This window comes from Mobula birostris, chromosome 4 (genome assembly GCF_030028105.1).
Source record: "Mobula birostris isolate sMobBir1 chromosome 4, sMobBir1.hap1, whole genome shotgun sequence".
In the NCBI taxonomy this organism is placed as follows: domain Eukaryota; kingdom Metazoa; phylum Chordata; class Chondrichthyes; order Myliobatiformes; family Myliobatidae; genus Mobula; species Mobula birostris.
The window spans coordinates 15,092,239-15,109,682 of record NC_092373.1 but is presented as its reverse complement, the minus strand read 5'-3'; the positions used below and the strand labels follow the sequence as shown (position 1 = coordinate 15,109,682).

The 17,444-nt window shown below is 44.5% G+C and overlaps 1 protein-coding gene across 4 annotated transcripts in view; it reads left to right on the top strand.

The window, feature by feature from the left end:
• The window catches only part of p2ry1 (purinergic receptor P2Y1), a 122,391-nt gene extending 108,968 nt beyond the window's left edge, over positions 1–13,423 (top strand). For all 4 annotated transcript variants that reach the window (XM_072254933.1, XM_072254931.1, XM_072254932.1 and 1 more), the window contains one exon: positions 9,086–13,423. In XM_072254933.1, the coding sequence (XP_072111034.1) occupies positions 9,131–10,216 (1,086 nt within the window). In that variant the 5' untranslated portion in view covers positions 9,086–9,130 and the 3' untranslated portion in view covers positions 10,217–13,423. The remainder of the gene's footprint in view (positions 1–9,085) is intronic.
• Positions 13,424–17,444: the final 4,021 nt, after the last annotated feature.

Genomic DNA, 17,444 nt, shown 5'->3' with positions numbered 1-17,444 from the left:
ACTACTACATATTCACAAAGAGCTCGAGTCACACATAATTACAGGTACACAATCGCATTAGATACCCAGTCACATTTGCATTTACGCACAAATTCACTCGCACACACTTGCACACAACCGTATTAGCACAAGCAAATTCACGCTCAAAGTCATGTTTTTTGACTATCACACACATGTTCACATTCACACACACTCATGCACACAATGGTCCATGCAATCACACAATCACATATATTCACACTCATTCACAATCAGATCCATACACATGTATAATTGTAATACCCTGGTTTAAGACTATTCTTATTTTGTTAATACAGTCATGCTTTCTGCAGATTTTCTCACACTGCATTAAATGTTCCTTTAATTACATTATACAATTGAGTATTTCATTTTTGCTGTTTAAAATAAAAATTCAGTGGATTAAGTTAGGCTTGCTGAATTAGCCCATAAGATTTGGCTTGTTAACATCCTTTTTTGAGAGAGAGCATGCAAAAGGAATGGAGGAGCCATTTTTTTTGACAGAGCACGGGATGGAAAGAGGAAAAAGACGGAGGAAAGAAACGCACAACAAATATAACATAAGAACATGGTGAAATGCTCAAAGAAATCAATTTTGATGGACAGATACTGCTGTCAGAAAATCTTCTTGCAGACTTTGGTCTCAAGGGGAATGTACAGATAACTTTTACTTAGCTAGATAGCACACAACCTTGGAGGTTGCGTGAACTTTTTTCGCTAGGATGGGTTCCTCAGTACAAAACTATTTCAGTACTTTGAGTAAACGAAGTGAAGAAAACAGGATTGATAATGCAACAATGAGTTCCGATAATTATGTATATGTTTATGTTCTTTAACAGATTTGACATTGTGGCCCCTGCCCATCCCCCACATGAGTCATCTGTTGTCGGCCCCCAACCAACACATGTTCCACTTTCCCTCCTACCCCTCCTCACAGTCCCCCACCCTGCTTTCATGACTATACCCCTTCCCCACACGAAATCACCACGGTGGGCTTCACATCTGAACAGGTGAGAAGACAGCTGAAACGTCTCAACACAAGCAAGGCTGCAGGACCTGATGGTGTCAGTACCAGGGTGCTAAAAGCCTGTGCCCCTCAGCTATGTGGAGTATTTCGCCATGTCTTCAACCTGAGCCTGAGGCTCCGGAGGGTTCCTGTACTGTGGAAGACGTCCTGTTTCGTCCCTGTGCCGAAGACGACGCGCCCCAGCGGCCTCAATGACTACAGACCGGTGGCATTGACCTCCCACATCATGAAGACCCTAGAGAGACTTGTTCTGGAGCTGCACAAGCCTATGGTTAGGCCACACTTAGATCCCCTCCAGTACGCCTACCAGCCCCGACTAGGAGTTGAGGATGCCATCGTCTACCTGCTGAACCGTGTCTACGCCCACCTAGACAAGCCAGCGAGCACTGTGAGGATCATGTTTTTTGACTTCTCCAGTGCATTCAACACCATCCGCCCTGCTCTGCTGGGGGAGAAGCTGACAGCGATGCAGATGGATGCTTTCCTGGTGTCATGGATTCTTGATTACCTGACTGGCAGACCACAGTACGTGTGCTTGCAACACTGTGTGTCAAACAGAGTGATCAGCAGCACTGGGGCTCCACAGGGGACTGTCTTGTCTCCCTTTCTCTTTACCATTTGCACCTCGGTCTTCAACTACTGCACAGAGTCTTGTCACCTTCAGAAGTTTTCTGATGACTCTGCCAGAGTTGGATGCATCAGCAAGGGAGATGAGGCTGAGTACAGGAAACTTTGTCACATGGTATGAGCAGAATTATCTGCAGCTTAATGTGAAAAAGACTAAGGAACTGGTGGTAGACCTGAGGAGAGCTAAGGCACTGGTGACCCTTGTTTCCATCCAGGGGGTCAGTGTGGATATGGTGGAGGATTACAAATACTTGGGGATACGAATTGACAATAAACTGGACTGGTCAAAGAACACTGAGGCTGTCTACAAGAAGGGTCAGAGCTGTCTCTATTTCCTGAGGAGAATGAGGTCCTTTAACATCTGTCAGACGATGCTGAGGATGTTCTACGAGTCTGTGGTGGCCAGTGCGATCTTGTTTGCTGTTGTGTGCTGGAGCAGCTGGATGAGGGTAGCAGACACCGACAGAATCAACAAACTCATTCGTAAGGCCGTGATGTTGTGGGGATGGAACTGGACTCTCTGACGGTGGTGTCTGAAAAGAGGATGCTGTCCAAGTTGCATGTCATCTTGGACAATGTCTCCCATCCACTACATAATGTACTGGGTTGGGCACAGGAGTACATTCAGCCAGAGACTCATTCCACCGAGATGCAACACAGAGCGTCATGGGAAGTCATTCCTGCCTGTGGCCATCAAACTTTACAACTCCTCCCTTGGAGGGTCAGACACCCTGAGCCAATAGGCTAGTCCTAGACTTATTTCCTGTCATAATTTACATATTACTGTTTGTTATAGTTTACAATATTTTGCCAATACAATCTCAATCTAAGTTTACACTGGTGTGAGTTAGATTATTGCTTCCTGATGAGCAGTAAATTTGCATGGGTGTGTCAGTTTTCACACAAGTAACAGTCCTACTTTCACTTAAAGGAACATTCAAACTTTTATGTGTTGTGTTCACTGGAATCATGTTTATCTCGGAGTGTTTATTGGAAATGGCCTCCTCATTGTTATTCCCATGATTGTAGAGTTATGTTGCTGTTAGTTTATATTCACCATAATAGCTAACTCATTACAAGCCTACAGTGAGAGGGTTACATAATGAACACACATATAATCAGTCCCTCAAAAACTCATACGTCATACATGCTCAAAGAATGGCAGTAAATGCAGAGATATCTAATTCCTAACCAAGTAATAAGGCTCTCTTTAGGGGGGGTTGTGTCAAAGCTGTTCACATGACCTGTCCTCTGTGGCTCCATTGGTAATTGCACATTTCCACAATCAGGAGGTCCAAAGAATTATTTTGTGTCTGAGTGGGTGTAAATATGTTAACAGGCACATGTGAAATGAGCTGCCAGCACAAGTGGTGCATGTGAGCTTGATTTCTATGTTGAAGAGATGTGTGGATAGGTACATGGATGGTTGGGGTATGGAGGGCTATAGCCCCAGTACAGACTGATCGGAGTAGGCAGTTGAAATGGTTTGGTCTGGACTAGAAGGGTCAAAGGGCCTGCTTCTGTGCTGTACTTTTCCTATGACTCAATATATCTGTTCAAACTGCTCTTAAACGTTGAGATTGAGCTTGCCTGCCCCACTTGTACTGGCAGTTTATTCCACGTTCCAATGACCCTCTGAGGGAAGAAGTTTCCCTTATGTTCCCCTTAAACTTTTCACCTTTCACCCTTAACCCGTGACCTCTGGTTGTGGTCCCACCCAACCTCAGTGGAAAAAGCCTGTTTGCAATTTTACATAGAAACATAGAAACATAGAAAATAGGTGCAGGAGTAGGCCATTCGGCCCTTCGAGCCTGCACCACCATTTATTATGATCATGGCTGATCATCCAACTCAGAACCCCGCCCCAGCCTTCCCTCCATACCCCCTGACCCCCATAGCCACAAGGGCCATATCTAACTCCCTCTTAAATATAGCCAATGAACTGGCCTCAACTGTTTCCTGTGGCAGAGAATTCCACAGATTCACCACTCTCAGTGTGAAGAAGTTTTTCCTAATCTCTGTCCTAAAAGGCTTCCCCTCTATCCTCAAACTGTGGCCCCTCGTTCTGGACTTCCCCAACATCGGGAACAATCTTCCTGCATCTAGCCTGTCCAATCCCTTTAGGATTTTATACGTTTCAATCAGATCCCCCCTCAATCTTCTAAATTCCAACGAGTACAAGCCCAGTTCATCCAGTCTTTCTTCATATGAAAGTCCTGCCATCCCAGGAATCAATCTGGTGAACCTTCTTTGTACTCCCTCTATGGCAAGGATGTCTTTCCTCAGATTAGGGGACCAAAACTGCACACAATACTCCAGGTGTGGTCTCACCAAGGCCTTGTACAACTGCAGTAGTACCTCCCTGCTCCTGTACTCGAATCCTCTCGCTATAAATGCCAGCATACCATTCGCCTTTTTCACCGCCTGCTGTACCTGCATGCCCACTTTCAATGACTGGTATATAATGACACCCAGGACTCGTTGCACCTCCCCTTTTCCTAATCGGCCACCATTCAGATAATAATCTGTTTTCCTATTTTTGCCACCAAAGTGGATAACTTCACATTTATCCACATTAAATTGCATCTGCCATGAATTTGCCCACTCATCCAACCTATCCAAGTCACCCTGCATCCTCTTAGCATCCTCCTCACAGCCAACACTGCCACCCAGCTTCGTGTCATCCGCAAACTTGGAGATGCTGCATTTAATTCCCTCATCCAAGTCATTAATATATATTGTAAACAACTGGGGTCCCAGCACTGAGCCTTGCAGTACCCCACTAGTCACCACCTGCCATTCTGAAAAGGTCCCGTTTATTCCCACTCTTTGCTTCCCGTCTGCTAACCAATTCTCCACCCACACCAATACCTTACCCCCAATACCGTGTGCTTTAAGTTTGCACACTAATCTCCTGTGTGGGACCTTGTCAAAAGCCTTTTGAAAATCCAAATATACCACATCCACTGGTTCTCCCCTATCCACTCTACTAGTTACATCCTCAAAAATTCTATGAGATTCGTCAGGCATGATTTTCCTTTCACAAATCCATGCTGACTTTGTCCGATCATTTCACCGCCGTCCAAATGTGCTGTTATCACATCCTTGATAACTGACTCCAGCAGTTTCCCCACCACCGACGTTAGGCTAACCGGTCTATAATTCCCCGGTTTCTCTCTCCCTCCTTTTTTAAAAAGTGGGGTTACATTAGCCACCCTCCAATCCTCAGGAACTAGTCCAGAATCTAACGAGTTTTGAAAAATTATCACTAATGCATCCACTATTTCTTGGGCTACTTCCTTAAGCACTCTAGGATGCAGACCATCTGGCCCTGGGGATTTATCTGCCTTCAATCCCTTCAATTTACCTAACACCACTTCCCTACTAACATGTATTTCGCTCAGTTCCTCCATCTCACTGGACCCTCTGTCCCCTACTATTTCCGGAAGATTATTTATGTCCTCCTTAGTGAAGACAGAACCAAAGTAATTATTCAATTGGTCTGCCATGTCCTTGCTCCCCATAATCAATTCATCTGTTTCTGTCTGCGGGGGACCTACATTTGTCTTTACCAGTCTTTGCCTGTTTACATATCTATAAAAGCTTTTACAGTCCGTTTTTATGTTCCCTGCCAGTTTTCTCTCATAATCTTTTTTCCCCTTCCTAATTAAGCCCTTTGTCCTCCTCTGCTGAACTCTGAATTTCTCCCAGTCCTCAGGTGAGCCACTTTCTCTGGCTAATTTGTATGCTTCTTCTTTGGAATTGATACTAGAGGTATTTTGTATACCTCTATCAAATCACCCCTCAATCTTCTTCGTTCCAAGGAAAAGGGTTCTAACCTGTTCAAACTTTCCTTATAACTCAGGTCCTCCAGACCTGGTAACATCCTTGTACATCTTTTCTGCACTCTTCCAATCTTGTTTACATCTTTCCTGTAGGTAGGTGACCAAAATTTCACACCAAAATTAAGCCTCACCAATGTCTTGTACAACTTCAACATAACATCCCATCTCCTGTACTCAATACTTTGATTTATGAAGGCCAATGCACCAAAAGCTTTCTTTACAACCCTATCTACCTGTGACACCACTTTCAATGAATTGTACATGTCTTCCCAGATTCCTTTGTTCTACCGCACTCCTCAGTGCCCTACTATGTAAGACCTACACTGGTTGGTCCTACCAGAGTGCAACACCTCACACTTGTCTGTATAAAATTCCACTTACTATTTTTCTAGCTGATGCAGATTCCTCTGCAAGCCATGAAAGCCTTCCTCGCTGTCCACTACACCCCCAATCTTGGTGTCACCCAGAAATTCGCCGATCCAGTTAACCACATTATCGTCCAGATCATTAATATAGATGACAAACAACAGTGGACCCGGCACTGATCCCTGCAGCACACCACAAGTCACAGGCCTCCAGTCAGAGAGGCAACTATCTAATAACATTCTCTGGTTTCTCACACAAAGCCAATGTCTCATCCAGTTTACTACCTCTTCCTAAATCCTGAGCAACTGAACCTACTTCACCAACCTCCCATGCGGGACCTCGTCAAATGCCTTGCTAAAGTCAACACCCACTGCCTTGCCTTCATGAACTTCCAAGGTTCCCTATATCTGTTATCATTACCTTTTATTCTGACAGACACATATAAGCTTTGTACTTCCAAAATTTCACTTTTGAAGGCCTGCCACTTATCAAGTACACCTTTGCTAGAGAACAGCCTGTCCCATCTGCATTTGACAGGCCCTTTCTGATACCATTTAAATTGACCTTTCTCCAATTTAGAATTTCAATCTGTGGACAAGACTTATCTTTTTGCATATTTACTTTGAAACTAATGGCATTCTGTTCATTGGATGCACAGTGTTCCTCTACACAAACTTCTGTCACTTGCCCTGTCTTATTCCTTAATAGCAGATCAAGTGTCACACAGTCTCTTGTTGGGACTTCTACATACTGATTAAGGAAACTTTCTGGAACACACTTGACAAGCTCAATCCCATCTAGTCCTTTTACAGTACAGTTTACAAACAGAGGCAGTGTGTAGTGAGACTCCTAATAAGGAGAGGCTGATGAAAGGGCAAAATTGCAGTCAATAGGATGAGCTGCAATCTAAATGGTAGACAGAATCGAAAAGTGTGAATACAGGACTGAGGGTGTTATATGTGAATGCATTGTGTATACAGAATACGGTAGATGAACTTGTAGCACAGCTACAGATTGGCAGGTATGATGTTGAAAGCATCACTGAATCATGACTGAAATAAGGTTATATCTGGGAGCTTAACATCCAAGGATACACATTAAATTGAATGGACAGGCAAGTAGGCAGAGGGGGTGGCGTGGCTCTGCTGGTAAAAAATGAAGTCAAATCATTACAAAGAGGTGACAGAAGGTGTTGAATCATTGTGGGTAGAGCTAAGGAATTGCAAGGGTAAAAAGACCTTGTTGGAAGTTATATACAGCAGTAAAGATGTGGGCGATGTTATGATAGACATGGGAGATTTCAGTACACAGGTAATTGGGAAAATCAGGTTGGTGCTGGATCCCAAGAGGGGGAAATTTCTAGAATGTCTATACAATGGCTTTTTAGAGCAGCTTGTAGTTGAGCCAATTAGGGATCAGCTATTCTGGATAGAGTGTTATGCAATGAACCAGAATTGATTAGTCAGCTTAAGGTAAAGGAACCTTTAGGGGTAAGTGATCATAATTTGATCAAACTCACCCTGAAATTTGAGGAGGAGAAGCTAAAGTCAAATGTGTCAGTTTTACAGCCTTTCCTACAATACTTCTTTCGCTGAAATATATGCAGCTCAGGACTCTAGTCACAGCCTGCTCAACCTTTTGGTTCCTGACTTTGTCTGATGTCGTAACAACATGTCCCCACAACCTCTCCACTAGTTGTTCTGGCACTGTGGTTGCCATGCCCCTGCAACTCTAGTTTAAACCCCACTGTATTTCTACAGCAAAAAATATATTAAGGTAGAGTTCATGGGTTTGTTTCATGGGGTGAGTTGAAATGGTGTAAGAGGCTGGGAGCTGCTTGGTGGAAGTGACGAATGGCTGAAGAAGATGGAATCTGGCCATGTAAACCAGGTAGGGTAGACAATTTGGACCGTGCAATAGTGGGAAAGAAGTGAGGAGGGGAACCGCAGAGAAGAATGTTGGCAGATGATGGACAGATGGAGTGGGCAGGGGAGGGGAAAGAGAAGGGGTGCTGGCGCCAGTAGGATAAAGAGCGTCACGGTGGCGTAGCAGTTAGCGTAAAGCTAAAACAGTGCCAGCAACCCATGCTCAAGTCCGTTTCTCTCTGCAAGGAGTCTGTGCATTCTCCCCATGACCACGTGGGTTTTCTGTGGATGTTCTGGTTTTCTCCTACATCGCATAGAAGTACACGTTAATCGTTAGTGAGGCGTATTTGGGCATTGGACCAGAATGGCCTGTACCATGCTGTGTCTCTAAACAGATGGATAGTTAGTTTATAAATGGATGGATGTGTGGAGAAGACAGAGGGGAATGGCTACCAGAAGCTGGGGAAATAGATGGTCATGACGTCCGGTTGGAAACTAGCAAGTGGAAACTGAGGTGCTTTTCCCTAATCTGTGTCTGGCTCAAATTGGCATTAGAGGAGATCGTGGACAGACAGATCAGTTTGGGAATAGGAAAACAATTAAAATACCTGGGAGGTCCCAGATGGTATGGTGGACAGAGCAAAGGTGCTCGACGAAGCTATCCTCCAATCTGTGTCCAGTCTCACCGGTGTAGAGGAGTACGATATATGAAATGAAATTAGTTAGATTTTTAGAAATTTAGGAAGTCAAGGATTGCAGTGCTAGAGCAAAAAAGTGCAGGTGAGGACAAGATCAAATGAGTCATGATCTCACCAAATGTTGGAGCATAATAATCTGCGTATTCACCCATTCTTTTTGCCTCTAGCGGATTTGGCACATAAGATACAAGACCATAAGACATAGGAGTAGAATTAGGCCACTTGGCCCATCATGTCGGCGCTGCCATTCCATCATAGCTGAATTATTAACCCCCTCAACCCCGTTCTCTCACTTTCTTCCCATAATCTTTGACGCCCTTACCAAACAAGAACCTATCAACATCTGCTTTAAATATATCCAATGACTTGGCCTCCATCTGTGGCAATGAATTCCACAGAATCACCACCCTTTGACTAAAGAAATTCTTCCTCATCTCTGTTCTAAATGGACATTCCTCTATTTTGAGTCTGTGTCCTCTGGTCCTAGACTCCATCCCTATAAGAAACATCCTCTCCATGGGCACTCTATCTGGGCCTTTCAAGTTAATAGTTGATAGAGATAATTGCCTTGAAATAGCAAAATATTGATGAAATATTGCAGATAATACAAAGCTAAACTTCTCTCGTTCAATGTTTCAGATCCTTTTTACCTTGTTGGAACACGGGCCAACCTGTTGATGCTGAATGGACAACCTTGGCTTTGATACAATGGAGGACACCTTTTCTAATTTCTCTGATTTGACGAGTAGTCCAACTGCTGCTATCAACAAAACCTGTTACTTGAACAAGGGCTTCCAGTTTTACTACCTGCCCATCATGTACATCATCGTCTTTGTCACCGGATTCATCGGCAACAGTGTTGCCCTCTGGATGTTCATATTCCACATGCGACCTTGGAGCAGCATCACCATCTACATGTTCAACCTCGTCCTCGCCGATCTCTTCTATGTCTTCTCCTTGCCCATTCTGATCTTTTACTATTTCAACAAGACAGACTGGATCTTTGGTGAGGTCCTGTGCAAACTGCAGCGGTTTATATTCCACGTCAACTTGTACAGCAGCATCTTGTTCCTCACCTGCATCAGTGTCCATAGATACACGGGGGTTGTCCATCCCATGAAGTCGCTGGGCAGGCTGAAGAAGAAGTCCGCCATCATCGTCTGCACATGTGTGTGGGTTGCCGTGGCAGTCAGCATCTCCCCGATACTGTACTTCTCCAGAACAGGGCTCAGGAAGAACAAAACCAACACCTGTTATGACACAACGTCAAAAGAACTCCTTCACACATACTTCATCTACAGCATGAGTACCACCTTCTTTGGATTCTGTGTCCCCTTCGCCACCATCCTGGTCTGTTACGGTTTCATAGTGAAGGCGCTGATATCAAATGACATGAAGACTCCTCTACGGGGCAAGTCCGTGCGTCTGGTCATCATTGTGTTGCTGGTCTTCGCCATCTCCTACTTGCCCTTCCACGTGATGAAGAATCTAAACCTTCAGTCCAGACTTTATTACCAAGGGATAGACACGTGCACGTGGAATAATAGGGTGTATGCCATGTACCAGGTGACCAGGGGTCTTGCCAGTCTCAACAGCTGCGTGGACCCCATCCTGTACTTTCTGGCTGGTGACACCTTCAGGAGGAGATTCACCTCTGCTGCCTCTAGGATTATGTCCAGGCGAAGTGGGGCCCAACAACCATTCAGGAGTGAAGATAGTCCACTGCAGGCTGTGACAAATATCTCACAAAATGGAGACACTTCCCTATGAACCTGTATTTAGGCAGTGAACTGTGTCATTTTCTCTAGGGTCAACAGGTACTGTAAGCTATTGCACTTAAGGCTGATGTAATTTCGAAGCATTTGTCTCCATAGGAAATGACGATGAGTGGGGTATTCAGGAATTAAGTGCTCAAGCATGCTGTCCTTACAGAACCACTCTGATTCCAAATCAGTCTCCATTGTGAACCTGAAACTTGAATTTTTTAAAAAAATTGTTTTGGCATTTGACAAGGTTTTTAATTGTCACTCCACTTCCTGCCGCATCGTGACCCTCCCTCCCTGTCCTAGAGGTCCCACAATGGATGCATTTAGAAATGGGCTTTAAAAGGTAAAGAGTTTAAACACCGTGAAATGAGTTGTTTTGCCTCAATGAGCAAAACGACCTGAAAATGTGCTGGGGGGCAGCTCACAATTGTCACCATGCTTCCAGTGCCAACATATTGTGCCCACAAATGACTAAAAGTGACTTTTATGTGTTTCTGAAACGTAGGATGAAACTGGAACACCCGGAGGAAACCCATATGGTTACGGGGAGATTGTACAAACTCCTTACAGATGGTGGAGGGAATTGAACCCTGACCGAATGCTGTTGCTGCAAAGCGTTGCGCTAACTGCTATGCTACTGTGCTGCCCATCGGTCTCATCCTGCAGGAGGTACCAAACCCAGCACTGTCCATCCCCATAAAGTGGCACAGTGCCACTGTCAGTAGAGCTGCTGCCTCACAGCTCCAATAAACCAAGCTAAGTCCTCACCTCTGACGCTGCAACGTTTGTTCCTTCTCCGTGAAATTAATTCTCCTGCAGCCATTCACACTAGAACAAGGAAGTACAATACAATCAATGTAAAACCACACACAAAGACGGACAAACTACCAGCATGCTAAATACGACAAACTAACAATGTGCAAAAGAAGACAAGCTGTGCAAATACAAAAAAAACAAATAGTAATAAAAAATAAGTAAATAAATAATACTGAGAACTTGAGTTATACAATCCTTCAAAGTGAGTCGGTAGGTTGCGGAATCAGTTCAGTATTGACGTGAGTGAAGTTATCCATGCTGATTCAGGAGCGTGGGGGTTGGAGGTCGTAAATTGTAATAGGGTTGCATGTGACAATGAGAAACATTTTTTCAATGTTAAATCTGGAAGGCTGCAATGAAACTAGCTGAAGAGTAAGGTGCTGTTTTTCAAGCTTATTGGCTCTGGCCCTGAGTACAGTTCTCCACTGAATGCAAATAGACCGTTGGACGTTAAACTACTCTCCACCTGTACCTAACAAAGTGGTCAGAGAGTCACTGAGTATACGTTCATGATTTTCTGCTGCTGTAGCAGATCCACTTCAAGATTCAATATGTTGTGTTTTCAGAGATGCTCTTTTGCACTGTTATAACGTCGGGTTATTTGAGTTAATGTCGCCAGTCTGGTCATTCCCCTCTGATCTCTGTCATTAACAAGGCATTTTCACCCACAGAACTGCTGCTGACTGGATGTTGTTTGTTTTTCACACCATTCTCTGTAAACTCGATGGGGTGGGGGCCGCCTCCAATGGGATCCAACCAGCAAACAAACTTTGCCTCCTCCAACGGGACCCTGTACGTCGGTGAGACCTGACGTAGATTGGAAGACCGCTTCGAGCATCTACGCTGCATTCGCCAGAACAAGCGGGAACTCCCAGTGGCCACCCATTTTAATTCCACTTACCATTCCCACTCCGATATGTCAATCCATGACCATCTCCACTGTCATGATGAGGCCACACTTAGGGTAGAGGAACAACACCTTATATTCCATTTGGGTAGCCTCCAACCTGATGGCATGAACATTGATTTCTCGAACTTCTGGTAATACCCTCCCCCCTTCACCATTTTCCATTCCCTTTTCTCTCTCTCATCTTATCTCCTTGCCTGCCCATCGCCTCCCTCTGGTGCTCCTTTCCTCTTTTTCTTTCTTCCATGGCCTTCTGTCTTTTTCACCAATCAACTTCCCAGCTCTTTACTTCATTCCTCCCCCTCCAGGTTTCTCCTATCACCTGGTGGCTCTCTCTCCCCCACCGCAAACCCCCATCTTTCAAATCTACTCCTCAGCTTATTTTTCCCAGTCCTGATGAAGGGTTTTTGCCTGAAATGTCAACTGTACTTTTTTTTTCCAGAGATGCTACTTGGCCTGCTGAGTTCCACCAGCAATTTGTCTGTCTGTATCTTGTTTTACGGTGGTTGGCATCCAGCTTAATGGTGCATTACCGCCAACCAGCAATTTGTGTGTGTTACAAGGAACTTTAAATGCTTAATGACTGTCGTAAACAACAATTAACATGTTCAAGTTCTCTCAAAGGTTCAGAGCTCAGTGCTCTCTGGTGCCCCACACAGGCCCAGAGAACTCATTACACTATCAAGTGTTCCTGGCGTTCCATTTGCTCCATTCCCACATTCCCACCATGGGTCACCCAAATCCTGCATCTGAACCTGAGCCCTCCTTCATCTTACCTGTTTTTGTGACTTACAATCAAAGTATCAACTATTCTTTCCCACCTTTCCATCTCTGCAACTGTTACAATCACTCAGTGTGCAAAGTGGATGAATACAAAGCAATTTTTGGCCTCCTCTACAGCTATGATGAGACCACTCTCAGACTGAAAGAACAATACTTCATACTGTGTCCAGGAATGAAAGAACAACACATCATATTCTGTCCAGGTAGCCTCCAACCTGATGGAATGAGTACTGATTTTTTTTAACTTCCAATAATTTCTCCCCATCCCTTTCCCCCCATATCATTCCTTATTCTGGTTCACCTCTTACCACTTCTCATCTCCTCACCAGCCCACACCTGTCTACCAATCACCCTCAGACATGCCCACCACCTACCTACAGAATCAGAATCAGATTTAATATCACCGCCCTATGCCGTGAAACTTTTTGTTATGCAGCAGCAGAACATTGCAATACATAATAATTAAAATTTGTAAGTTACAGTAAGTGTATACATATTAAATAAATTAATAGTACAAAAAGAGAAACAGAAGTAATGAGGTGGTGTTTGTAGGTTCAATGTCCACTCTGAAATCTGATGGCAGAGAGGAAGAAGCTGTTCCCAAATCATGAGTGTGTGCTTTCAGGCTCCTGTGCCTCGTCCCTGAGGGTAGCAATGAGGAGAGGGCATGTCCCAGGTGATGGAGGTCCTTAGTGATCGACGCCACATTTATGAAAGCATTGCCCCTCTGAATATGTCATGGATACCGGGGAGGCTAGCGCCCAATATAGAACTGACTGAGTTCACAACTTTTAGTAATGGCATCCGTTAGTCTTGCGAGACCATGGATCTGTGCCTGGAAAGTTTTCACTCTCTAGGGCGCAGGCCTGGGCAAGGTTGTATGGAAGATCAGCAGTTGCCCATGCTGCAAGTCTCCCCCCTCCGCGACACCAATGTTGTCCAAGGGAAGGGCATTAGCACTCATACAGTTTGGCACCAGTGTGGTCGCAGAGCAATGTGTGATTAAGAGCCTTTCTCAAGGACACAACACGTTCCCTCGGTTGGGGCTCGAACTCACGACCTTCAGGTCGCTAGTCCAATGCCTTAACCACTTGGCCACACATCACAACTTTTAAGTAGGGCAATTTACAGTTAGTCTACCGACCTGCACATCTTTAAGGTGCTGGAGGAAGATGGGAACTTGCAATTCATATTGCGAACGTGCAAAGTATTGTACCTGGATCCTTGGAACTCTGATGCAACAGAGGTGACCACTGTGTCACCATAGTCACAGAGTCATAGAGGAACACAGCATAGAAACAGGCCCTTCAACCTCATCTACTTCAGACGTCCTCAGTAATCGGGTGCTAAGGTATCAGCAGCCCACCTTACTCTCTATACAAACTTACTATCCACTTAAAGTAAAGGAAATCCTACAATGGGAACGAAAGTTAGCTTTTGTTTCCCTCAATTCCCATCCCCCCATTCAGATATTCAGATTCAAATAGAGTCACACGGTAGCCTAGCGGTTAGTGTAACACCTTGCAGAACTAGCTGCAAAGTTTGGGGTTCAATTTTTGCCACTGTCTGTGAGTGTAGTGACATGTGGCCAGCCCAGCACAATCCTTTCTGATTTGGTTTGATGCAAAATGACGCTTTTCACTGCAACACACACAAGATGCTGGAGGAACTCAGCAGGTCAGGCAGCATCGATGGAAATGATGCGGATTTAGGACTGAGACCCTCCATCAGGTCAGATTTCACTGTATGTTTTGAAGTACATATGACTAATATGGCTAGTCTTTAATCTTTTATAGACAATCCATAGATAATCTGCACATTAATTCCATTCACTGGCCTTATCTCTACCTTCCCCAGTATCTTTTAATAGTATTATTCTGTCAATCTCAGATTTAAGATAGTTTATTGAGTAACCACCACTTCCTTTTGCCAGATCTATATTTTGATCTTGTGTGAAGAAACCTATCCCCGCCCCTCTCCTGAGAGAATGGCCTCTTGATTTTTTTCTTCAGTCAGTCTCATGGCCTTGAAAAGACTGATCAATCTCAGATTCCAATCTTTTATATGCCACCCACCTTCAAAAACCTTTGTCAGGACAGAAGTCTTGATCAATGTCAAAGATGACCTTGAGATGTTGACACTCGGAATTTGAAACTGCTGATTGTTTTCACTGCTGATCCCTCGACGGTGACTGGTTGGTGTTACCTCGATTTATCCTTCCTTAAGTTCACGTCAGTTTCTTGGTCTTACTGACATTGAATGCAGGGTTGTTGTTGATAGACCACTCAATGAGCTGATCTATCTCGCTCCTGTACGCCTCCTACTTACCATCTGAAATTCTGTCAACAATAGTTGTGTCAGCGGCAAATTTATAAGTGGTGTTTGAGCTGTGCCCAGCCACGCGGTCCTGTGTGTAGACAAAGTAGAGCAGTGGGTTTACTCCTTGAGGTGCGCCAGTGTTGATTATCAGCATTGAGGAGATGATATTTCTGATCTGCACTGACTGTGTTCTCCTGGTGAGGAAGTCAAAAATCCAGTTGTGGAGGGAGGTACTGAGACTCAGAATTTGGAGCTTGTTGATTAGAACTGAGGGTATGATTGTGTTGAAACCTGAGTTGTAATCAAAAAACAGCAGCCTGATGAAGGTGTTGCTATTGACCAGGTAATCCAAGGCCAAATGGAGAGCCAGTGAGATTGCACTAGCTGTAGACCTATTGTGGCAATAGGCAAATTGCAGTGGGTCCAGGTCCTTTCTTAGGCAGGAGTTGATTCTAGCCATGACCAATCTCCCAAAGCAGTTCATCACAGTAGATGTGAGTAACGACTGGGCAATAGTCATTGAGGCAGCTCAACCTGCTCTCCTTGGGCACTGTTATGATTGTCACCCTTTAGAGGCAAGTGGGAACCTCCAACTGCATCACTGAGAATGAAGGTGCCCTTGAACACTCCTGCCAGTTGCTTGGCACAGGTTTTTAGTGCTCTACTAGGTACACCGTCAGGGCCTGACGCTTTGCGAGGTTGCACCCTCTTGAAAGATGTTCTGATGTCTGCTTCTGAGACAGAGGTCACAGGGTCACCAGATGCCTCAAGGATTCACACAGGTGTAGTTTTATCCTCTCTTTCAAAGTATGCATAAAAGGCATTGATTTCATCTGGGTGTGACATCACAGCCGTTCATGATTGTGGGAAATAATGGCCTGCACACCCTGCCAGAGCTGATGTGCATCTGATTCCATCTCTAACTTCAATTGGAATTGTTTTCTCACTCCCAATATAGCCTTTCACAGGTCGTACCTGTCCTTCCAGTTTAATTCTGGAGCAGAGGTTCAAAGGTTAACTTTATTTTCAAAGTGTGCATGTAGAATACAATTCTGATATTTGTCTTCTCCAGCTAGCCATGAAATACAGAAAAAACACAAGAGTCATTGAAAGAAAAGTCATCAGCCCCCCTCCCCTCATGAAAAGGAAAAGAAACAAAACTCGCAAATCCCAACCCTGCCATCCCTTCCCTCGCACAAAAGAACTGACAGATTATCCACACAGAAACGACAGCTGGAATACAAAATCCCAAACTCCCCAACCCCTCCCTTGTACAAAAACCAACAGATCAGAATCAAAATCAGGTTTATTATCACCGGCAGGTGATGTGAAATTTGTTAACTTAGCAGCAGCAGCAGTTCAATGCAGTGCATAATATTGACGAGAAAAAAAAATAATAAATAAATCAATCAATTACAATATATGTATATTGAATAGATTAAAAAATGTGCTAGAAACAGAAATTCTGTATATTTAAAAAAGTGAGGTTCAATGTCCATTTAGGAATCTGATGGCAGAGGGGAAGAAGCTGTTCCTGAATTGCTGAGTGTGCGCCTTCAGGCTTCTGTACCTCCTACCTGATGGTAACAGTGAGAAAAGGGCATGCCTGGGTGCTGGAGGTCCTTAATAATGGATGCTGCCTTTCTGAGACACCACTCCCTGAAGGTGTCCTGGGTACTTTGTAGGCTAGTGCCCAAGATGGAGCTGACTAGATTTACAACCCTCTGCAGCTTCTTTCGGTCCTGTGCAGTAGTCCCCCACCCCCCACCCCCCACCCCCCATACCAGACAGTGATGCAGTCTGTCAGAATGCTCTCCATGGTACATCTGTAGAAGTTTTCGAGTGTATTTGTTGACATGCCAAATCTCTTCAAACTCCTAATGAAGTATAGCCACTGTTTGGCCTTCTTTATAACTATATCAGTATACTGGGACCAGGTTAGATCCCCAGAGATCTTGACACCCAGGAACTTGCAGTTGCTCACTCTCTCCACTTCTGATCTCTCTATGAGGATTGGTATGTGTTCCTTTGTCTTACCCTTCCAGAAGTCCTCAATCAGCTCTTTCATCTTACTAACGTTGAGTGCCAGGTTGTTGCTGCGGCACCATTCCACTAGTTGGTATATCTCACTCCTGAACGCTCTCTCATCACCACCTGAAATTCTACCAACAATGGTTGTATCATCAGCAAGTTTATAGGTGCTATTTGAGCTATGCCTAGCCACACAGTCATGGGTATATAGAGAGTAGAGCAGTCAGCTAAGCATACACCCCTGAGGTACACCAGTGTTGATCATCAGTGAGGAGGATATGTTACCACTAACTGCACAGATTATGGAATTCCGGTTAGGAAGTTGAGGATCCAATTGCAGGAGGAGGTACAGAGACCCAGGTTCTGCAACTTCTTA